Source organism: Larimichthys crocea, chromosome XIII (assembly GCF_000972845.2).
Source record: "Larimichthys crocea isolate SSNF chromosome XIII, L_crocea_2.0, whole genome shotgun sequence".
Taxonomy (NCBI): Eukaryota; Metazoa; Chordata; class Actinopteri; family Sciaenidae; genus Larimichthys; species Larimichthys crocea.
This window is the reverse complement of record NC_040023.1, coordinates 18,664,437-18,688,482: the sequence shown is the minus strand read 5'-3', so window position 1 is coordinate 18,688,482 and position 24,046 is coordinate 18,664,437. Positions and strand designations below refer to the sequence as shown.

Below are 24,046 nucleotides of genomic sequence, written 5' to 3'. Positions count from 1 at the left end.
TTTTTTTTTTTTTTAATTTTTTAATGTTTTTATCATCCATAACTGTTACTAGATAATGTGCCAACTTTATACGGTGGCAACAGTGTGATTATCATTTGTATTTTATTGACTTTCAAATTGATGCCAAATAATAAAAATCTTTCAACAAAATGTTTCTTTTTTCATGTTTTTTTTTTATGCATCATTATTTCATTTTCTCTGCCATTAGAAGTAGACCAGAGAACAGCCCTCTGTTATGCTGCACTCCTGCTTCTGCTGACGCTGCAGTCAGTTCAGTTACACATGCAGTAGTAACTACCAGCAGCAAGAGCGTGAATGATTTATGTGCTGCATTGTGCAGTTCTTAGAGAAGGCTGTCTTTAAAAAAAAAACAAAAAAAACCCCCACTTAATTTTACTTATCTCCATGTTCATTGGCAGATTTTCCACCATAGTGAGCCTAGCAGCCCCTGTGAATGTAAAAGCTGCATATGTAGGCTGTATTTTCTCCCTGGTGTTGCAGGAGTGAGGATGACTGCACTGCACAAAAAGACAACACATGGAGACTGGTGCATTTTGAGCACGCAAGCCTACGTTTATATCATAATAAAATTGTAAATGTTACCATAAAAAGTCATTTTAGGGATCTTGGAGCAAAAGCAGCAACCCTTAAATGTCCAAAATATCTTCATTTTCCACCCATATAGTAAATCTCCACCCCCCAAACACTCACACATACCACAGTGACTGTGTGATCCTCTGTAGATTTTTGAAGATGATATTGCAGTAAGATTAAATTGCTTGTTTACTATTTATTTTAACTTTGGGCTACAGTGGGGTCCCACCATCCCCTGTCATCCACATCCTGCCACATTTCTCATTATGGGGAGTACCCCATTACTGTGAATGCATTGCTTCACTGTGGCCACCAGAGGGCTCATTGCTGAGTTCACAGTGAAGCCTCTAAAGCAGTCCTGCCTGCTGTCCTACCCAGCTATATCCAACCTTAAACTGCAACCCAGCAACCTGCTAAACATCTGGGAGACAGAGCTCTTCAACATCTCGACAGTGCAGCCATGGCCACCACAGGTTTGACTTTTTTTCTTCTTTTATAGGATCTTTTAAGGCTGTAACTGACTAACAGTTGCAAGCTCTACAGATAGTCTGAGTTGAAAATAATGTATTTCATTGGTTATTATACATGTGATCATTTTGTGATCATCATTTATTTTGGACTGATCACATGAACTGTTTTATTTGCATAACTGTTTTTATGTAATTAGCCTGCTGCATTGTTGCTTCGGTGCCAAGAGCCAATTTACTGCTGATTCATGGATCAGTTATAACAAAAGAAGTTCCCCACTTAACAAAAAAGCAATTCTAAAGATGTTTAGTACTTTTAAACTGAGCAGTCTTTGTTTGCAAGAAAACCGTGCTAAGAAATACAAACTGCCAGCTCAGCCACTTGGGAGTGAAGGTTCAGCAACATGCAAGCCGCATTATTGACGTCCAGATCTCCTAACGACTTGGCACAGACTGTAGCCTGAAAGACACTTATATGTGAATAATAAATCACTGCATCGGCCAAAAGTATTAATCTTTATTAGCAGCATTACATAGAAAATTGCTAAAAGTGGTCTTTTAAACTTCAGATCACCTTTCAAGCACTTCATGAGAAAAAACTCTTTCTTTCTTTGCTGCTGTGATGATACCCCTTTATCCTGCTGCTGGCTTGTAACCCACTTTTTCATGGTGCATCTTTTTCTGCTGAGCAAAGTTGCTGCATTGAGCTCCTGTCAGTGGGGGGGGAAAAAATCCTGAGGAGCCAAGCCTGCAGATCTAGAGAGCTGCAAACCTTATACTGTCCATAGAGCTGAACTGAACACACACCCTTTAAAGCTTACTGCTGCCTCTGGTGCTGAACTCAGTATAATATATCGTTTCACTATGACTGTAGCTGTTTATATGTGACAGTTCAATTGAACTTATGTTTAATCGGCTCTATCACTTACCAGTTTTTGTTTCTTTTCAGAAACAATGTTTACAGACCGAAGTGATTTTGATTATGGTAAGATTTACACCATCTCCCAAAACATCAAAAGCACAATGTTTATTAAAGCTTTATTAAATATATTTTTTGTACAGATCATCATAAACTTCAATTGCTTTATTTGGTTAAGTCCCATATGATTTTGTCCTTTATAGATTATGAGACACTGCGGACTACAGGGGTTATCCTTGCTGTTATTATGTTTGTCTCTGGCATTTTAATAGCCTTGAGTAAGTTTAGATTTTCTCTTACATATTACTTCAATACAGAGGCTTTATCACATTTACCTAAGCACCTTTGCCTTGTATACTAATTTACCATTCTTCAAACAGGTAAAAAATTCACAAAATGTGTAAAATCCTCATCCAAGTAAGAGTTGTGCAAGGCTTAGTGGATGATCCGCCTGTGCATGCTGTATGACTTTGACTTGAAGGGGATACCCAACCAGTGTGGAAAAAAAACATCTTTTCCAGTATTGTTCTTTGACTAAAAATGAGTTTCCCACAGCTTTTTTTCCTATCCCTGCCCTGGATGCCTTTTCTCTAAATACCCCCTCCCTGTTCTGCATACACAACCCAAAAAAAAAAAAAAGAAAAAACACACTTCCAACACATTAAAGAGTTTTCACAGAATCTTGTGTGACAAATCACACGTGGGCAGTGCTTTCATGTTCTCCTTATCTCAGTGCTTGCTCCTGATTTTTAAATGTATGCAGCACACTCCTCATGTGTTGGTAGTGAGTGGGTGGTGTGTACTCGCAGTTGATCGCATGCCGCTTGTATGGCAAGACAAGTAGAAAGACAAGAGCTGCTGTTTGAACAGGACGAAAAGCTGCATTTTGGTCTGTAGTTACAGTATACCTCAATTACCTCCGAATCCTGTGGCTTCAACTGTTTGTTTTTTTAACCCTTTAACCCCCATTATGGATACGCTTGATGAAATCCAACTCCAACCTGAAGTTGTGGCCACAGTTTTCAAACTATATTCCATAATCAGTCATCATGATGAATTTTAAAAAATCAATTACTAACTTCCTCTCATATTTTTCTTCACAGTTCCAACACATCTGGTACCCAAATTCCAAAGACAGAGGGTAAGTTCACTCACTGTTAATGGTTATTATATATAATGTTGTTTATTTACTCTCTGATATCTTTCCTTTTCTTTTTCCAGTACCTCCTCAAACTGTATAGAAAACCTTGAATATACTTGAAAAAGAGGAGGTTGTCACATGACCCACGCCAGCCAATACACACCATGGCCATTCCTCTTATGGCTAATATACCTCAGCCAGATGGATGATCAAGAAACAGGTTTCCCTAACCTGATTTAATTGTCTCCCACTGAATTCTGTAGTCTTGAAGTATAGTCTGAAGTCCTAAGTAAGCAAAATATCTTGTAGATTTTGTAGATTGCTCAGCATTGTCTAAGTGTTCAGGGTTAAAAGCCTGTCTAAGACGCACAAAAAAGAAAAAGAAATAAAAAATATTCCCAACCATGCGACTTGAGGATACTTTTAATCAAACAAATGCAATAACTGTTGTCTCTCTTCCTTACATTTCACTCCTGTGAAACAATAAAATTAAGAGCATGATTAAACATTTATAGACTAACAAAGTCTCCAAGTCAAAACAAAGAACTGCATGCACTGATCAGTTGTAACAGTTTGTCCTCCTTTTTCTGAATTTCTGTTGTCATCTTGTTTTTTTTTTAATGCTTCCCAAGAAAGCTAAAACAAACGGCATGACAAAATAATGAGAAAACAATAAATAAAAGTGCATCAAGTATAACATGCTAAAACAAAATAGCTCATAAAATATCTTGATGAAAATTGAAAGACAATGTTCAGTAACGTGTTTTATTTTAAGAATGTTAAACAAAAATAAAACAACATAACAATGAGTGAAATGTGTATTCAAGTGTTGATTTGGGGTTTAATTATCATCTATTGTCATTTCTTCTGTTTTCATTTGAGGTAAAGATAATTTAAAAAAATGAAATTATCTGTAACACATAAACAATGAGACCACTGTTTCAAATAAAGGTCTACTCAATATGATTTTAATATGAATTTATCAGTGTCTTTGGTAATCTAATAATGATCTGAATTAAGAATTCTGTTGCTTGAAATTATTTGAAGTGAACTCAATGTTATATGAGGACACATCTATATTTATACTGTTTATGACACATGGCATTGATCTTTGTACTTTACAGGAATTACACGACTAGTAACAGAGATGACACATAGGTGACAGACAGCTCAAACCTTGTGTATCACTCAAATTGCACACAGACCTCATTTCACCTGTGACTAAGGGTCACTGTCATGGCTGTAAATGTCGATGGAAATCAGGCTTGAAAAATAAATACTCTGACACACCTCTCTAGTGGGATGTTGTATTTTCCATGCTGCTAATTTCTGAAGCCAAATATAAGAGGGACTGTTCAAGAGTGCCCTGAACATCAAAACAAGTGGATGGAACTTTTTCAATACAGTGTTGTTATTTTATTCATGACTCATGACTAAAATGTACACCGAGTCAGACAATTTGTCACCGCACTTACTCATGTAATGTCAATGTGATAAGAACATTCTTTGTCGCAGTCAGTTTCAAATACATAATAGTTTTACACAGTAAAGTTTCTTTTTCCACAAAGAAAATAAATTGTACCCGTTGTTATGCACATAAGTATGATGCATACTGAAAGGAAGTTAAATTATATGATTAATCTCATCTTGAACACACGCATTCTTAACATAAGCACACATGCTGACTGAAATCAAAACCATCACTCAGTGTATCAATATGATAACTTATTATGATGGGGGCTTTTGACAAGAGAGTCAGAGGGGTTTCAGGGACATTGTCCTGGAGGTCTTACAAACGATTTCATAGAAATCAACATTAAACTGGGAGTGTAGCCTAGTCAGGAAAATGAATATTATTCCACCTTCCACAGTATATATCTTCTACTTTTTAAAGATAACTAAAGCTCCTTATTTCTGTTCATTTCAGGTTTTCATTTCAAAATGTTAAATATCAAGTGTGACCAAAATAAGTAGAGAAATGAAAGTGTCTCTAATAGTCAGATTTTTTTAAACGAACATGTCCAATTTGTCAGCAACAGCAGGAGTATTTTGTGAAATGGTTCATGAAGGTATGAAATACTTCACCTACATGAATCCTTCACCCTGTGCGTAGAAAAATAAATAAAGCACCACATTTTTTTTACACTAAAACGCAGTTAATTTAAGCTTTATGTGTTAAAGCATCATCTGTCTAATCCAATGTGAATTATACTTAGAGATTAATATTCCAAATTAGTTTGTTAACAATATACAGGCCAGAGACTCCCAAAAAAACGACATAACACTAAATCCCCTTCTCAACAGAGGCATCATGTTAAAGACTTATTCCCACTAAATGGGGATTACAAGTGATTTTAATCATTCCTGGTCCTGCAAGGACACGATACGTCGACGAGAGGAAGCACTTCGTTTCTTCAGCATGAGCTTGAGCTAGAAATGAAAAGGAAATGATAATGAATTACCCTTGATGAAAACTGAAACAGCAGTACAGTGTGGCTCTGGCTGGCTGTTAAAATGTTGGGGCAGCTCACCTGATCTCCCTGGACTCCGCTCTGCAGCAGGTGAGCCGGCTGGTCGTTCTCCAGGTTGCGGATACTGGGATCAGCACCACTCCTCAGCAGCATCCGCAGGATCTCCTCCTGGTGGGGGTTACCATGGAGACCGGCTGCCATGTGTAAAGCTGTGTGACCATGAGCCTACAGAAAAAGGGAAAATGCAGCATGACTCAGATTGTTTACAGTCAGGTGTGTATTTGCACATACACGTAAACCCACAAACGCATGCATATTTAAAATCCAGTTTTGAGTGTCAGTGTCAGTGTGGGACTCACTTTCATGTTGACAAAGTCTTTCATGTTTGTCAGGGGAATCCTCAGCAGATAACGCACCAGATCAACATTCCCCTCCTTTACAGCCAAGTGCAGCACAGTCTTGTTACTTTTGATTTCCTGGAATTGGAGAATTGGAAGTGATGGAAAAAAACATAATGAAACCACAAGACAAAATCACAAGTCAGACTGAGACGTTTAGGTCTCAAGAAAGAGCACACCAAAGAGCGAATAGGGCGGGGGGAAATAGCTCGAACTATGACTTCATTGTGGTTAGATAAAACTTGGGCACTTCCCCTATGAACTGTAAATATGACTGAAAGGTTAGGGTTAGACAAAGCTAGACTTTGATGTTTCTGTACCTGATTGCTGACCCACCAATTACTAATCTGTATTCATTCATATCTTTGTGTGACACATCTATGGATCTAGGCTTATTACATAAGTCACATTTAGAAAAGGGAAAGATTTGTGCTGTACCTGGCTAAGCAGGGACGCCCCAGTGTTGAGAAGCATCTGCACACAGGAGAGCTTTTCCTCAGCCTTGGTCTGATGACTAACATCTACTAGCGCACTGCTGGACAGAGCCTTCATGGTGACACTGTGAGAAATGGCTGCACAGTGCAGAGGAGTCATACCTAAAGAAGAACACATGTAATATTTGAACTAAGGCTCTAATGGATGATGAAATGGTGCTGAAAACTTGGTTAAAGCATTAAATCACCTTCAAAATTGCGGGCCTCCAGGTTGGGAGGTGGCCTGCTAGACAGAAGTGCCTGCAAAAAAACAAAAACAAAGAGTCACTGTTAAGGTCTGCTCTGTATAACTTTTCTGACTTGCTGTGATATTCATGCTGAAATAATTCAGTAATTCTTTACCTGCAGAACCACTGGTAAGCCATAGTGGGCAGCCAGGTGAAGGGCAGTTTGTCCTTTAACATCACAGGCATTGATGTCAGTCCCTAAGGACAGCAGATCTTGCACAATCTCTGGCTGGTTTGCAGTCACAGCCACCAGTAAAGCAGTCTGCAGAAGCACACACACTTGATTTTAGAAGAGAATTTAGGATCCTGCGCTTCTGTTAGTGATAAAAAAGACACTTTTTTTCTTCATACCTTTCCCTTGTGTTCTTTGGCATCAAGCCTGCCTACATCCCTCAGCCTCTCTGCAGCAGCATAGGCACACTCCCTGAGCCCCTTGGCAGTGTAAATGTGTAGGATGCTAACAGAACAAGAGCACATGATAAATTAGTTTCAAACGAGGCTGGAAAAATGTGGTAATCCCCACAACCAATTTGACACCATTCCCTTTCAGAGATAAATTTGTCTTTCCATTTTTATCTGAGTTTCTAATCATCAAGCATGTGGCTGACTCACTGACATCTTTTGGTTTACTTAATCTCTCTAGGATTACCACTAGGACTACGACGTGGCTCTCACTTTTTTTTTTACGACTGAAAACGAAACTACACTGGGAGTAAATAGATTGTGCACTCACACAACACAGTAATGTCAGCAGTGAGAGTTTAAGCGAGTCCAGAAAGAAAATGTGTGTCGTTTTTTTTTCCTCTTTCACACAATATGCTAAATAACTAACAATTCAGAGTAGTCTGTGTGTGTGTGTGTGTGTGTGTGTGTGTGTGTGTGTGTGTGTGTGTGTGTGTGTGTGTCTGTCAGTGTAACATTACAATCTATAATCACAAAGAAAAATGAGGGGCCCATGTTTGCCAGTTACAAGTTTACTTATATAAATCGCACATGCATTCACTCATAAGCACTCACGTGTCTCCGTCTTCATCCTGCCTGGTGGCTCTGCTGTAGTCCATTTGTTGTAGCAGCATTCTGGCCTCTTCAAGCTTGGTGGCATCCATCGTCGAACCAAAAGTCAGCTGTGTGGGCAGACTGGGACCCAGAAGTGACCAAGATGCAGCCATGTTGGGATCTGCGACTGTCATCGGGCACTCCTGCTGTAAAGAATTCAGGATATAACATTCAATCAACAACATAAAGGTTTGATTAAGCACTTACAAATACAACATGTTAGTAGATAGAGTTTCTCTTACATATGTCTGAGGCATCGTATCTATGTATCCTGAGCCCTGCTGCTGTGTGCCATATTCAGATGTCATTGGGAGGCTGTAAGCTGGAGCGTAGCTGGATCCTGGATGACTAGGGTAGTAACTGAGTGTTGACTCTGGTGCTGGAGTCCACGACTCGTAGCTCACTGCCATGTCTGAGTAGCTGCTTGCTGCACCTAGTATGGAGGGGGCAGAACATTATTCATCACTGATGAGTCAGTGAGTAATATTTATATTCTTTTTAATCTAAATAGTCAAGATTATATAATTACACAGACAAGACTGAAGGTATTCTATTGTTTTGTTATTGTCAACAACTCCCATGAAAAGACCAAAATCAACAATGTGTGTCTTTCAGTTTTTTTTCTGTCACTGTCTCAGTGGCACATTTGTTTAAGATGATGAATGTGGAAAAAAAAAATTAACCACAGTGCTGATCATCATATCGTTATAATAAAAGAACATGTCACCCAGGGCAACAGTGTGCTCGACTGCAGTTTATGGACAACAATGGAGCTCTACAGCACAGAGAAATAAGCTATATCACTTTTCTATCACACACAATACTCATTAGTATCAATGAATCTTATCATGAAATTAGTTTACAATAAGTAAAATATAAATTAAGACCAGATTTATCCTTTCAATGCTTTGCTGCTCTTACCTGTAATGGTAAATGGTTCTGATGCAGACAACTGCTGGGAAAAAGAAAAAGAAGAGAAATTATAAGCCATCACATATTTATAATATAATACTTAATGAGATGCTGAACCCTCTGTGTGCTGCCTTACTGTAACAGTAGGTGTAGGAACAGGACTTGTGCTGGCCGTAGAGCAGGAGGGTGGCACAGAGGAGGTCTCACGCCTTCTCTTCTGCTCCAAGAGTTTCTTCACTGTTGGCAGAGTGCAACACGGCTTCTCTTTTGGAGCTGAAAAAGAAAGGTAATGCAAAAGGGATGACTATTTGGTCATGTTAAAACGGCTTTTTTCATTATCTATTTGTGCGTTGATATTTATATTATGATGATGATATAATATTTTCTATTTCTTTCAATTATTGGTTATTTACTGGTCTATATAATTTCAGAAAATAGAGAGACCACAATATCCCAGAACCCAAAGTGACATCTTCAAATGTCTTGTTTAGTATGGCCAACTTTCAAAAACCTAAACAGGCAACGAGTAAAGTTATAAATCATCACATGAATATTGGTGTTGATGTCGCTCATGTGAAACTACAAAACTTGTTTGTTCTTTCAGATTTTTTTCAGATACTAACACGTAGACAGACTCTGAACTTCCTTTTTTTGTATTTATGAATCACAAAATATGTCAAGAATAAAATAAATAATAATAGAAATAATACTGTAGTATCGATATCCTCTCTCTGTCTGCTTACTCTCACTAGAGTACATCTACAAATTCACTCTTCACCTCATTAGGAAGGGCTTGGCTTTATTAAAGCAGTAAATTGTAAATAAAGAATAGTAGTCTAGTGTAAATGCAATATAAATAAGATGTAAATTATGTTGTAAGCTTGGATTATTGATTCAAACTAATGCAGGTCTGATTAATAGCATTAAAATGTTATGACTTGTGACGTTGCCTGTTCAGTTGCTCCATTGTGGCAATTTCATGCTCACCTTTAGACATCAATATCAAATCCATTATACTATGAGTGTGTTTTCCCCTTGCTGATACAAATGTATCATTTCCATTGAACAGGTAAAGGCAATGAGAAAAATAGGAAAAAATATCGCAAAACAGAATTCTGTTGTTTCCAGCAGAAATTATGTTACCACACAGGTTGTTTCCTTAAAAACTTCACCCCATACGTGAAAGATAAAGTGATATTTCCACCCTGTCTGTGGAACCTGAGTACAAAGATAAAGCTCTGAGAAACCTCCTCCATTAGGAACACAGATCGTGTGGCCTTGCAAACCAGACAGATTCATCAGAAAAATCTAGCATGGGATAACCACCTCTTATTTTCTATGACATCTTCCTGTCTCGCTCCATTACGCTAACAGAAACGCAAACCACTTCCTGTCTTTGGTGTGTCACAGGCACGTCACCTCAACACGTGTTGTTGCCTTGTGCTTTGCACTGTACTGGGAGACATAGCGATAGAAGAGTGACACGTTCTTTTGTTATTTCACCTCTTTCTTTTAAGTCTGTGAGTGCTGGCTGCTGCTGCCAAGAACCACACAGAGACAGCTCTGTTCACCAGTGTACATACAAAGAGGTTGTACTTCCTGAAAAAAATCTATGCAAATTCGGCATGTGAGAGAGAAATATGAGTCTGTGTACATTTGGACCATGTGAGTATCTTCTCCATCTCTCTCTCTCTCACTCTCTCTGTCAAAAACAACAACCTTACTTCCAGGTGAAAACCTGTCCTAAACAATAAGCGTTTGTGCTGATGTGTGAGACATGTCATCATCACATATAAAGGTCACTTTATCAGAATAAATGACATAACTCAGTACATTTCAGCGAAAGTTTCATTTTCAAGTTTAGAAGGTGTTACTATAGGTTACTCAATCCTGACTCATTTGATCTTTACAACTAAAGGCCACCAGTGGCCTCTTTACAGATGATGTCATGATGCAACATGTAACTACATAATCTATATTAAACAGCAGTAAAATGACCAGATGAGGAAGTTTCTCAACACGGAACACGGCTCTGACACATCAGCTGAGAGAAAATAAAAGTGAGGGAATGTCTTTTTATGTCTTGTCAAAATTGGCATCTTGTCAGACATACATACACATTCGGGGATTACACTAAACTGCCCCCACCCTGCTTTGGGCTAGTCTTTGCTAAATTCAAATAAGAGTTGTGGAAACCCCTGGACATTGAGTCATGTGCGTGGGAGGTTGGGGATTCCGACGACCTTTCTCTTTTGCACTCTCTGTATAGAAAGAAAGAAGCAGCGCAGAGCCAATTTCCTCATTTTGTGGTTGAACAACACGATAAAATATGTAATCATTCAGGCCTGTGTCACAGAAGGCACGAACAAAGAATGTTAAGTTATCACGTCACAGAGTTTGCTTGTCTAGCATTCATCGAAAGGGGAAATGAAAACAAGTGAACAGGGGTGGAGGTGCATCAGGGTTTCCCCAAACGTCCTGACTTTTGGATTCACCCGAATTATGCTCTCATTTGGTGAAAACTGAGAGCAAGCCTACATGATATCTTTAGAAAATACTGTGAGAAAAATACTGTGAAAGTCAAAACAAAATCTATCAAATGTGTTTAACCTGGAGCAATAGGTGTATAATATTGTAGGCTTATAAATAAAACTTAGTTAATTGAGTAACACAAAAACTCATTAGTCAATGTTAAATACAAGTATATTACATGTTGTACAGCCATACAATGCAGTAACTCAAGTAATGTTTTAGTAAAGTAAAAAGTAATAGCTTTAAATAACATGATAATAAACATCAACATCAGGCTATGGAGCTGCGCTCACTGAAAATATAAGCCGCCAGCAATAACACATGTATTCTGCCATGACAAACAATTGAAAAATAAGTATACTCACATTTATCAAAGTGCATGTCAGAAACGGTTTTGCTTTGAAATCTTCAATAGGTCGTCCTCTTGGTTACCACTCTGTTTCTAAATGTGATAAGGTGATTTACAGAGCCGGAGGGATCTGTGAGGCTCTGGTTGCCTGAAGTCTGACTGCCTTGTTGTCTTATCGCTGCTGCTTGTACACACAGAAGCACGTTGTTCCCCATCACCGCCCCCAGCTGTGGTCCACGCCCTCTAGCAGAGGGGAAGCCACACATTCACCGTTATGTCAAACCACGATTTAGATAAGTAGAATTGAATAAAGTATGAGAAATGTGTGAACAACAACTATTTGTATAGAAGTAGTATACTATAAGTATACAGCTAAACAGAAGGGTAGATTATGATTAGAGACAATGCTGGAAGAAGTATTTAGATCATTTACTTAAAAGTAGCAATACCATAATGTGAAAATACCTTTTCATTGGTAAAAGTTCAAAATGTTATTTAAGTGAAAACACAGAAGTATTATCAGCTAAATGTAAGCTAAATGTTAAATGTTAAAGTACCTATTATGCAGAATGGCTCCTATCTGAGCATGATTACCAGTCATTGAAAGTACATTTACTCAAGTGTTGTACTTTTGAGGTACTTTTAGTTTACTAAAGTATATCCAATATATGTGACTTTATACTTCTTCTCACGACATTTTAGAGGGAAATATTTAGATGAAACATTTTACTTCACTGGTTTATCTAACTAATTACTTTCATCTTACATATGAAACAAATGCTCCACAAATGTTATATATGATGTAGATTAAAGGCTCCACATACCGTCACAAGTGTTTCAGTGCTGATGTTGATTAAACAGATTCAGTTTGAAGTTGTGTGATGTTTTGCTGATGAAGTCATCATGTATTTATAAGAAGGATAAAGTTGTTACAAGAGACCCTGTGAAGTCCACAAAAACATCTTTTATCTTTTTGAACTAACAGTAACTTTTGTTTACAAATTAGTGTCTTGTGTTTGTACAATTCTAAAGAAGATAACAATATCAACATATATATTGACTATACATATTGAAAGCTAGGTAACTTAAGTGGCTTTTACTGTTGGGACCTTGAAAGCTCTATGATTTAACACATTTTTAAGAACTTACTAAATTGATATTTTAACTACATTTAGTACATTGATAGTCAATTTGAACATAGGACTTTTACTTGGAAAAGAGTACTTTTAGACTTTGATATTGTCATTTTTACTTAAGTCAAATTGTTATAAAAGAGTATGTCCTAGGCCATTGATATATATATTACTATGATATTGGATATTGTACTAATTCATTAACTTGTAAGTAACATTCTCATTTTTTAGGTGGTCCAGGTTTAAGTAATTTTAACACATTTAACTAATTTAGTNATAATATAAAATAAAATATATAAATGACAATAATACAAAATATTATTTTATAAGTTGATTTACTTTATATTGATATGTAAGTTAACTAAAAAAAAGTTTGCTGTCAAGTTATGTAAATGTTAAAAAATTCCCTCTGAAGTCTGATAACAAACAATCTTGGAGCCCATGGCTATCATTTGATGATGACTGCATTCATACACAGATATCGCTATAGAGATTAGATGAAGAGAAGAATAAATTCATCTCTATCTTCAGTATTGTTCCGTATCTCAATAAAAGAAGCAGGACTACCACAACTATAAAACATAATATTAACTAGAAAATCTCTAAAGAAATTTTGAGTGTGCCTGATCTGGCCCCATTGTGCCCATACATTATTATTGACACTGCAGTAGCACAGAAACTTTAATAAAGTTAGTCAAAGGCAGGCCAGAGCAATTAACTGCAGCTGTGCTCTGTCTGTGTGGAAGTGACTGCTGAGAGACACAGAAAATCTCAAAATTAACCCCATCGAACTAGTGGCCACTAATGCCAAATGGTAGGTCGTATCAAAAAGTCGAAATGATTGTGAGCATCTTCATCTTGTCGACCATGTGAATGCTAAATTTTAGTGGAAACTGTTAAAAAATGTGACCTGGGGAGATAGAGAAAGAGCAGGTGCCCAATGCTCTCCTCTCCAATTTACAGGGGAGTAGATGGGGCTGTCAGTGGGTGATCCAGACACATCAGTGTGTCTTCCGCAAGTCTGACAACTTCAGCAGTGATATCGCTGCATAGCCCATGAATTTTACTACGTTTCTCTGTATAAATTATTTCTGTAGAGTGACATTTGTGGCCACGAGAGCCGTTTGTAAATTTATTTTTTGACAAATGTTTCTCTCCCTCTCCATTCTAATGATGATGTCACCCTCTAAATTTTGGCGTGGTTTTTGGCAAAACTGTTTGGCAAAACGCCTTGCAGTCACACTCAATAAGTAAAAAATATAGTTCACTAATGTTATAGCAAATGTTTACATAATTGACTTGAACAAGTACTAAACTAACAAATACTAAACTAAATTGTACTGACATATATTAATGCATGTGTCAATAAATTTCAGGTGGCAAACAGGTTCAGCTTCCGTGTTTTTGAATTTGATAATTTGGCTACTGTTTTATTTATTTGTCTTGTAGAAAGAAAACAACAAACAAACAATAAAATAAACACAAAAGAAGTAACAAATAAACATAGAAAAGAAGGAATAATCACATAACATTAAAAATTGCATCAGAATTGTGGTGCTATAGCTTACATGTCAGCTCCTATTTCCCCAGACCCATATTGTTGAAGGTTATACAATATAGCTTTGAAGCTGTCAAAAAATTGATACATTTCCTTTCTATTATTATTAAAATACACAGACACATTCATTCATTATGTACAGTATGAGTTTTGGATATTTGTGTCTCTGTAGATGTACTGTAGGCTACTCTATACAGTATGTATTTTTGTTCTAAACGCATAAACAATGCATACACTGATTAATAAATACTATTTAGCTATTACATGGATTGATGGATTGCATAGCACCCACATCTTTTCCTCCCCGTTTTAGTCTGCATTTATTTAGATGAGACTGAATCTTAATTTTAGTCCTATGAAAGAATCTATAGTTGAAAAAACTGGGATATAATGAAGAACAAAAGTGTGTGAAACCTGTGGATTACTTTTTTCAGTTTCAGCAACATCAATTTGTGGTGATGCAGGCTGTCAGTAGAAGTCTCACAGCTCCATCTGCTGTAGAGTCAGTCTAATTTACAGGCACTGCTGACCTAAAATGAAACTGACAACTAACCACACAGATAAACTCAATAGCACGTCTCAAAGTTAAAACCGCTGAGCTTTTTTGAGCTAACAAAGTGAAAGTCTGACTGTCTAAGGAAAGGAACTAAGCCAAAATGGTTTACGTGTGCTTTTGTCATGGTTATTAAAAGCATTAATCCTTGAATGTCATTGTAAATGTCAGTGTCAGTGTTATTTTGTAAAGAACAATCAAGAGTTGGAGTATGAAAAAAGCAGCCCACGCGATTTCACACCTTTCTGTCTAAATGTTTTCTCACCGATTGATCTATAGGCGGTGTTCAGGCCCTGAAGATAAACCAGCTCATGTTCTCCACTGTGAGTTGCAACTTAAACTCCCTGGCAGGAGCTATGAAGTTACCTAATGTAGAAACAACCCTTTTTTTCCTCTCTCTCTCTCTCTCTCTTTTTTACCTGTATATGTTAGTATTTTAAACATAGGGAGGTTAAAGATGCAGCTGCCCTGGGGTTTTCTGCTATTTAGTTATTTTAAAAGTGGAGTCCAAGTCCAAGACAAACTTCTCAGGGACAGTCAAAGTATCATATTTGTCATATTTTAAACTATCCGCAATCAAGCTGATTTTCTGTTATGAAATTATTAACCTACATTTGAGTTTACACTAAAACAAAGAGGTGGGTGCAGAGTTTCCGCCTAGCAGAGGAAGGGAAAAAAAAGACGTCAGCCCTCAAAAGTTAAAACTGATGGGAAACTAGAATCACATCATCTATTGGATTCCAGACAGCAGATAAACAGCAGGTATGAGGAACTTAACTCACTGTTTTTTCTCTTTCTCATCCCAATTTTTAACCATTTAATGTCTGTCAAGTCACATCAGAATGGTCTGTTTTCTGGGGAAAGTTTGTTTCTTACAACTGTGAATACAGAATTTGTCACATAAAATTAAGCTGACAGAGCTGAATCTATTTGAATGATTTTACACAAATTCTTCAAGAATGTGTTGATGATTTTCATTTTCTTGAAGCCTATCCTGGCAAACAGATTTAATGTTGATAGAGCAAAACACAATGAAAGTTGAAGGATATGAACGCTTTTATTGAATGCAGTACTACGGTTTTTAAGCGTGTAACACAAGACAACATTTCGTCTCCTTTTGTCTTTCAGAAAGCACACAACAGAGTTGACAAACTTGGCAATGGCACACAACATTTTTCTTATTGTGATTATATGTTTTCTGTGCAGTGAGTATGTTTTATAGCTTTCTTCTCATTACACACATGCATCGTGGTGGTCTTAGACAGGAAGATGAAACCACAAACTTTTTGCAAAGTGGAAACTTAACTGACAAATGTGTTGCTGAACACCATCAGCAGCAAAGCAGCAGATGTTTTCACCTCTGTTTTCTTTTCTTTCTCTAAGACTTGGCTGTGGCAGTCACAGGTACGTACAACAAAAAGAGGACACATACAACTTTGAAATTCAATGATCAATTATATATTATTATCATTGATAAAAATAAACAGCACAAATGCAGAGTTAGACAACCACGGATGATGAATAATTTTTTCCAGTCAGTCTTAGGTCACATCCTCATCCCACTCTGTCTGTCTGTCTGTCTGTTTATTAACTGTCTGCCTGTGTTTGCCAGAGAGCTCCGAGTCTTGCTACAGGATTGAGCCAGGGACGATAGCAGGCATCATCTGTGCAGATGTGTTGCTGACCCTTATCATCGTCATTGTGACCTACCGATGTGCAAGCTTGCGCCGTCAGAGGATAGACAATGGTGAGGAAATGGAGCTGAAATATAATGTTTATATCTGCAGTTTGAGTTCAGTACATTGAATGAAAGCGTTTATCAGGGATCAGTACTCCCCAAAGACCATTCAGAGCTGCCCATGCATTTTATATTATTTATTATTTATATTTTTAAAGCCTATTTCTAAAACCTTTTGGCCTCTTTGATTTCATATTCATAATCATATTATTACATTATTTGCACATTCGGTATCTTTATATTTTTTGAATAATAAATGCTTCTTTTTGTGTCTCTCTTCTCATCTCTACACAGCTGACAAAGTGTATATGAATGTCCGAGCCAACTGCAAGACCTAATAGAAAGATGGTGCAGTACGTCGTGAAATGATGTTACAGTTTTAGGTCCTGTTTTTTTGAAAATATATTTTATATATAAAATGCTATTAACAACACCTCTACATATATTGCATATGACACATTTCTGCTCATTACACATACAATGAACACAACTCTTAATTGATAGAAACCATATTACAAAAAAGGATTTGATTATTACTTCACTTATACTATTGTGTACAGTGTTGTTTTAGTGTTTTATTTAAAGGCTTTAAATTAATTTACAAGAAGCTTTCTCGGTGTGTGCTGGTGTTCTTTTCTTTACCTAACTGCTTGTAGTGTGTCAGACTGAAAATAGTGACGTGTGTAAAAATGGAAGTGTATAAATTTAAATTCACCAATACAGCACCCGCCCCAGTTCACTTTTGCAAAATGTCTAAATAGTGTATTTCACCCAGACAAGTAAATAGCCCTTTTTTTAAATGTTTATTTATTTATTTATTTATTTCAAAAATAAAATAAAAAAACAGACCAAGTGATTTTACTTCGATGTTTTACGGTGTCTATCTGACAAACCACCAACAGTTGACAATGTACCAGTCTCAGAACCGCTATCACTGCAGATGAGAAATGTTGATAAAATTCCCTAAAAAATAAAATAAAATAAAATTCAACACATTAATAATATAAGTAAGTTTTTTCAGTGTTCAATAAATACTGTTTTTAAATATGCAATGGTGTGGTGTGTGTGGTCCTTTGGTTCACGCGCTCCGTTTTGTTGGCTGAAAGTTTTCATGTTATCATGAGATAAATACGCCTATGTTATCATGCTGTGCTTCAGTGACATTTAGTGTGACTAACACAGGAGCCTTATTTAGGTAGTCAAAGTTACGTCTGGCTGTCCCCTGAGGTGACTGTGGTTAAACTACTGTCAGCTATTTCAATCAAGCATACAGAACATGTTCACTAAGACAATTCTATATCTCTGTAACATCTATCTGTTCTTTAGGTGCACTGTGTTTTTCATCAGGCTGCTATGCAGTGAAAACACTCTTGAAAAGATAACCCTGAGTGAGAGGCCAGCCAGGGGATTGGAAGGTTCATAGCTAAACTGTTTCTCTCTCACTTTCATAAAATATGGGAAGTTGTTGCAGGGAGGTTGTGCGTTAGGAATTTCCCTTGTGTTTCAGTTGTTTGATACAGTTTAAATTCCCATTTGAAAAAAATATGTACTATATATATGTCGTTTCTCCTGTCATCAGCCCTGATAATCTGTGGGGTGTCTCAGGGTTCAATTCTAGGACCAATCGTGCTTTCACTGTTTTGTGAAAGACACCAACATCTACATTTTATTTCTCCGTGAAATCCAGCTGCGTCACCTCATCTATTTTATTTTCTAAATGATGCTAAACACAATGTACGAATCTGTCTATTTAATTGCAAAGCCCCTGGTTCAAGTTCAGCTAATTCTCCATACACCGGTTATAAAATATTAATGATAAATGTATTTGAAATGCCGGGTTATAAAAATATATCTGAAACAGTCTTATCAATAACGTCATTAAGAAAGGTTAATGAGTCACCTAATACTGAAGTCAGTAAATGTTTTTATAACAATCTATTCAGTTTTTAAGAATTACCATGGATCATTTTTATCCAGCTTTACTTTGTTATAACTTTTATCCCTGATTTTCCAAATGTTTTTTATATTGTTCTGTTCTATTGTTCTATTCATGTATTTTCTATCTAGTTTCAAATGTATTTGTTTTTTAATAAATATTTTATTGTTGTTGCTGTCTGTGTATGCTCAGTACACATGCTTTTCACATAGGGTATATGCTATAATTGTAATATATTCATCATTTGAAGTATTTTGTCATTTGTATTTATACATAAAACTAAAAAGTCTCTTGACAGAAACAACAAAGGTGTGCTTTCATTTCGCTGACAGTACAGCATCATTAAAGATAAACCTGTGGTTTTTGATGGCTCACAGACTAGGTAGCAGTGACTGTGGCCTGTCGCCTGCACTTAACCACAGGTCATGAGGAAATGCTCTATTCAAAGATATAATCGTATTTCAGCAGAAACTGCAAGTACAATGAAACTGACCTTATTACAGCTTCCTAACTTGGCACAACTTCGATATGAGAATTAATATGCTGTTAAAAAGTAGGCCTGAATTGTCATGATTGAATTTGACAGAATGTGTTTATATGAGACAAGCAGCCCTCACATAAAGAATGCAATGAATATGAAGAAGCGCTAGCTTCCTCTTCTCTCAGTAAACGCCAACCTCTTCCTCCTAACATAGCCACATGTTGACACCCTCACAGCATGGCCAGTATAGCCAGCGGATATTTCTTTTTTGATGAACCCTCCCATCTTTGACAACCAACATCTTGTTTATTTATGGGTGCGACAACGCAGTCATTCCAAAGAGCAGAACAGACGGACAGGTAGCCCTCAACCTTTTCGTTTCCTCCTTAACCAGAAACCAACATCAAGAAGAAAGATGACTGATGGACTTTGTATTGTGGGTTCACTGTTTGGTGAGTTATGTGTGTTTATAGTGAATTACTGGGGATGATACAGTAACTGTTGTTATTACCTGATGTTTTATGAATTCTTTATATTTTCAGGGTCTGCAGAAGGACAGCAAGGTATCTAGCTTTCTCAAACCTTTGGTTCTTGTGGGATGCTGGGGTATGATTTTGTGTGTTTTGATTTGTGTGTTACAACCTCTTCTCTCCTTCACAGACTGTGGTTCGTGTTATGTAATAAACATGGCGTCCGTAATTGGCATTATTGCCTCTGATATAATCTTGACCATCTTCATTGCTGTTTCTGTGTTCTGCTTTGCAACTCACCACAAGAGAAGGAGGGAATGGGACTCTCATGATGGTGAGGATTAATTTAATGTGTGTTGTTGGGAATTTGTGAGTATGTTGGGTGGTAATATGGGAGATGGTCACTGACAATTTTACATTTTTTAACAGGTAAAAGAAATCTACAACCGTCAATATCAAAGAAAATGGCAACAGAGGTGACAGAATCTCCCTACCAGGTAAAGCATTGTTTCAGCTACTAAGACAGTAAATATTACAACTGTTCCAGGTTAAATTTATATAATTTATGTTTCTGTGATCAAATGCTTTGACTTTTTTGTAGGAGTTACATGGAGTCCAATCAGATGTGTACAGTGAGCTTCGGCACTTTAGGAAATGAAACAATGGCACTATAAAAATCCTACAAATGTCATGTAATATGGAGAATACCACACACTCTTCTACAAACATCTTGTTTTGCCACCTGCAGCACTATAGGTAAAGACATACAGTATATGGTATGTTACATATGTATTTTCCATGTAATGATTTATATTTTATTCACTGAGCACTGTGCTTTTTTGCTAATCTTAAGTTGTCTTAAACATGTATTTGTATTCAACTAATTATAAATTAAACTACTATTTTGAAACCAAGGAAATGATACGGATGCATTCTTTACATTTTATTTATTTTTTTATTCATATTGCTATATTTTCACATTACTGCCTTTAATATATAAATACAAATCAGATATGGAGATAAAAGTGACACATTTAGGACTTAGTTAATCATTTCTAAACATGTTTGACATCAAAATCATCATACAAAATATTACTGTAGCTTACTCTTTTTAACCAGTTTCAATAATGTCTTCTTCAGAATTGTCTCTTTAATTCTTAAATCGCATAACAAAACTCCAAGTAAAATCTAAATTTGGATGGAAAAAGTCCCTGAAGCAACTGTATTTGGAAGCAAGCTGTCTGCCTCATATGATTCAACAGATGGTGGCCCCTGACTCATTATGAGGAAGGAAGAGAATCTGAAAAAGGACAGAAATAACAATTGTTATTCAACATTACATTCATGCCAGATGATTAACAAAGCCAGATCTAGGAAATCATTTCATCCTCTAATTAGATGAGGATGGAATGTAACTCATTTAAATGTGCGTTGTTGTTTCCTAAGCCAGGCTGTGTAGATAGAAAGCAGAAAACATTTGTCTGATTCAAACGCAGAGGAAACAGACCTCCGTATGATCGTCAGGAGGCTCGGCTCTCAAGCTACTGAGCTGGAGGTGCACCTATGAGAAAGAGGATTACAAGAAATGATAGATGTTTTTAGGACAGCATTGGCAATTTTGTTAGAATATTCACTAGTAGGGAGGAAAACAGTTCTTACCCATTGGATAAGTTTCAGAGCTGATAAATTCTCTGGTTTCTGTGGGAATTTAAAAAAAACAATTGTTCAGCATTTGATTACAGAGAATATAATTCTTAGTACAATACAATGTAGAGATTCTTACCATCGTAGTCTTTATCTCCTCTGTTGCCCACTGGAGCAGGTCTACCATTGTTGCCCTCCAAACTATCCCAATCCTGCACTTCTTTGCTTTGGCCTGGTGCTATCAAACCATTTGACCCATTAGCTCTTCCTGGGTTTGCCCTTCTTTGGAGAATGCTGCCTAGACTGGCTCTGGCATCTTGAACATCCACCATCAACCCTTCCTCACTGTTACGATCAGTCTGCTCTCTGCTTGCTTGATGTGCCCCATGTAGCCTACTTTGATCTCTGCTGCCTAGGTCCCGAACCAGCCTACTGCTCATATCGATCAGCTCCATGTTGTCTTTGTCTCCTCCTGTTTTCCTCCTTGATGGTGTCTTATCTTTTCCCAAAACTTTAGGAACCATGGTCTCATGGCTGTCAGGGTCTTGGAAGACATCTGGGAAGAGTAAAGGCTATTGCTAACATCTGCATCAGTATGTTGTCTGCATTGTTACAGACAAACAGATAAAATAGATTAGATTAGATTAGATTCTTACCTGTATATTGATTGGTGTCAAAAGTCTCTGTAGATATTGCCTCTGACATATCTGTGAACGAGACAATTTGTAAATCAAAGTTACTAATATACTGGAGGGACACGCCTCTGAACAACAGTTAATTAAGAATATAAGAAATCACCAGTCACTAGTAAAACAAATCAGAAGCTTAGCATCAAAATCTGGGCAGACTTAAAGAGGAACAGATTCCTGTTTCAGTATCAAGTGCACAACAACATGTAATTAACTGGCATGTTCCTTAAAACCTGCATATGGTAAATAAAAAAACAGAAATAGAAGTTTACTCTGTAGTTAGCACTACTGGAACTGGATCACAGATTATTACGTGAACATATTAAGGATTGATAAATCTAACTGAGCAGACTCCAGAAGGCCTAAAATAGTTCTCATAATATTTAAAGCCCATTTGGTGGTTCAATAATAATCACTGTACTACTAATATACTGCAGTAATTTCTTTCAGCAGGAAAAAAAATGTACAAAATCTTGTTCTTTCACAGGCAAAGTTGCAACGTTTCTCTATGCTGCAGACATGAGAAAATGCAGTGATCATCACAGAGATGGTATATGTATGGTACATGATATGTAACCATAATGATAATATCAAAAGTGCTTGCTTAAGCATGCCCTGAAACTAAACAAGAAAGCAGCACAAAAGGTCGCTTGTGCGACTTGGTTAATGAAACTCTTGTTTATGTTTTGAGGAACAAAAAGTAGTTTGAGGTTCTGGTAGCTGGTAGCTATAATTTTAAATCACACACCTGCTATAGTTGCAGGTATGGTCTTTTCAGTAGCTGTGCCCAGTGCATCTATAACGAACGGATTATGTGACAAAAGTTTAGTAGCGATTTAAATAGATCTGGATTGATTTCCGAAAGCTGTACTTGGACTATTTTGCATGAAGAAAACATAAAAATGACATAAACAATAGTAATCTCACCATTTAGGAAGGTTAACACATTTTCTCTTCGGGCTTGAAAAGAAAGAGAGAAAGACAGAAATACCTACTGTCATTTTTAGGGAATCTCACAAAAGTTGTGTAAGCTCAAAACAACATTTGATTATGTTTCCTCTCTTCAGATAGATTTACCTCTGATTGGGGATGTTACAACCATAGTTGCAAACAGAAGAAGTAGATAACAGGTGAAGCTGAAACCAATTTATCCATGTCAATATCATTTGCAGCTGGGAAATAAAATACATTTCAGTAACAGACATTTGAAGAGACAAAATATAAAGACTTACAGCTTCATTGTTGACTTTGGTCCTCCAGCTGTGTCCACTGATGGTCAGCAGGAGAGCCGTCAGGCTTTTATATACTGCTCCTTTGTCCTGATTTCACCTTTAATAGTTCTTTCCTTGGTTAATTATAGATTCTGGCGACATGTATCAGATTGAGTTGCAGTCAAAGACTATTTCTGCGTGTTTAATGGTGCACAACTTCCAGGCAGAGGAACAACAATTAGGCTACAGGAGAAATTTACAATGGGCCTATTCATTATATCAATTCAAGATGAAAACAGATGCTCTCAACATTTAAACTCACATAAGGGATTAGTCTTTTGCTCTATTATGTATTGATTACAGGTGGTTTGTTATTTCGGGGAAATGCCCCTGGCTTTTTCTGTCCTTTCAAATGACATCACAGACCTTGTATTGTCTGTCATTTTTTCATCATTGTGCATTTACCCAGTGAGCCCTAACATTTTTCTAAACAAAGACCTTTTTGAAACAGGTCCTGCTGAGCATTCTTTTATTGAAATCTCTTGGTTGAAATATGTTGGCCAGGTAATGTGTTTCAGGTTTCATGTTTATTTATCATATGCAGGTTAACACAGGGTCAGCAATGCAATGAAATGTGCTGGACAAGAGGAAACGGTCAGCTTAGCACTACAAGTAATAGAGAGAAATAAGCTAAATAAGTAAAATACAATACTATAGAAAAAACAGGTATAAAATACAAAATATACTAAAAATAAAATACACAATATACTGAAATAGAATAAGAAATAAACTGATATAAAATATGGAAAATATGTTTGACTTTTCTATACACTGTACAAGGTTGTGACAACTATATTAAAGTGCTACTGTATAACTGTGTGAATATATATGAAACTATATGCATAGTTATCTAATGCAGGTGCCTGCTGTACTCTTAGTATTATATAAAAAATGAATTACATAGGCCCACTGAATAAAATCTGCCCCTAACTATCTTATATCCAGGCCTGTGGTGTTCAGAGAGTTGCTTGTGGAAATGGAACAATGAGGTTGAGGTAGGTTTTTACCCAGTA

General features: G+C 36.8%; 4 protein-coding genes across 7 annotated transcripts; 2 read left to right on the top strand and 2 right to left on the bottom strand.

Annotated features, from left to right (window-relative positions):
* Positions 1–5,410: 5,410 nt before the first annotated feature.
* On the bottom strand, positions 5,411–11,727 carry nfkbid (nuclear factor of kappa light polypeptide gene enhancer in B-cells inhibitor, delta). 3 transcript variants are annotated; one of them, XM_010739137.3, is made up of 12 exons: positions 11,577–11,727; positions 8,816–8,952; positions 8,689–8,722; positions 8,010–8,200; positions 7,729–7,913; positions 7,063–7,168; positions 6,827–6,973; positions 6,673–6,724; positions 6,429–6,586; positions 5,952–6,068; positions 5,653–5,817; positions 5,411–5,551 (listed from the first exon to the last, which is right to left on the bottom strand). In XM_010739137.3, exons 1-12 carry the CDS (start codon positions 11,590–11,592, stop codon positions 5,480–5,482), a joined length of 1,380 nt encoding a protein of 459 aa, XP_010737439.1. In that variant the 5' UTR covers positions 11,593–11,727; the 3' UTR covers positions 5,411–5,479. The 3 variants fall into 3 exon arrangements, with proteins under 3 accessions (XP_010737439.1, XP_019110697.1, XP_019110696.1); XM_019255152.2 differs by having other exon boundaries at positions 7,729–7,910; XM_019255151.2 differs by having other exon boundaries at positions 8,689–8,719.
* Positions 11,728–15,264: 3,537 nt separating this feature from the next.
* On the top strand, positions 15,265–17,594 carry hcst (hematopoietic cell signal transducer). Its single transcript, XM_010739136.3, has 5 exons — positions 15,265–15,566; positions 15,933–16,009; positions 16,188–16,208; positions 16,417–16,551; positions 16,837–17,594. The coding sequence occupies exons 2-5, from the start codon at positions 15,964–15,966 to the stop codon at positions 16,878–16,880; spliced, it is 246 nt and encodes an 81-aa protein (XP_010737438.1). The 5' UTR covers positions 15,265–15,566; positions 15,933–15,963; the 3' UTR covers positions 16,881–17,594.
* A 1,598-nt stretch (positions 17,595–19,192) lies between these two features.
* tyrobp (transmembrane immune signaling adaptor TYROBP) lies at positions 19,193–20,338 on the top strand. The gene is made up of 5 exons (XM_010739135.3): positions 19,193–19,411; positions 19,502–19,522; positions 19,620–19,763; positions 19,859–19,926; positions 20,031–20,338. Exons 1-5 carry the CDS (start codon positions 19,231–19,233, stop codon positions 20,085–20,087), a joined length of 471 nt encoding a protein of 156 aa, XP_010737437.1. The 5' UTR covers positions 19,193–19,230; the 3' UTR covers positions 20,088–20,338.
* Positions 20,339–20,449: 111 nt separating this feature from the next.
* LOC113747450 (uncharacterized) lies at positions 20,450–23,308 on the bottom strand. 2 transcript variants are annotated; one of them, XM_027287278.1, is made up of 8 exons: positions 22,995–23,308; positions 22,840–22,898; positions 22,690–22,722; positions 21,730–21,780; positions 21,213–21,629; positions 21,089–21,127; positions 20,937–20,990; positions 20,450–20,729 (listed from the first exon to the last, which is right to left on the bottom strand). In XM_027287278.1, the coding sequence occupies exons 1-7, from the start codon at positions 23,000–23,002 to the stop codon at positions 20,971–20,973; spliced, it is 627 nt and encodes a 208-aa protein (XP_027143079.1). In that variant the 5' UTR covers positions 23,003–23,308; the 3' UTR covers positions 20,450–20,729; positions 20,937–20,970. The 2 variants fall into 2 exon arrangements, with proteins under 2 accessions (XP_027143079.1, XP_027143080.1); XM_027287279.1 differs by lacking the exon at positions 22,840–22,898.
* Between the last annotated feature and the right edge of the window lie 738 nt (positions 23,309–24,046).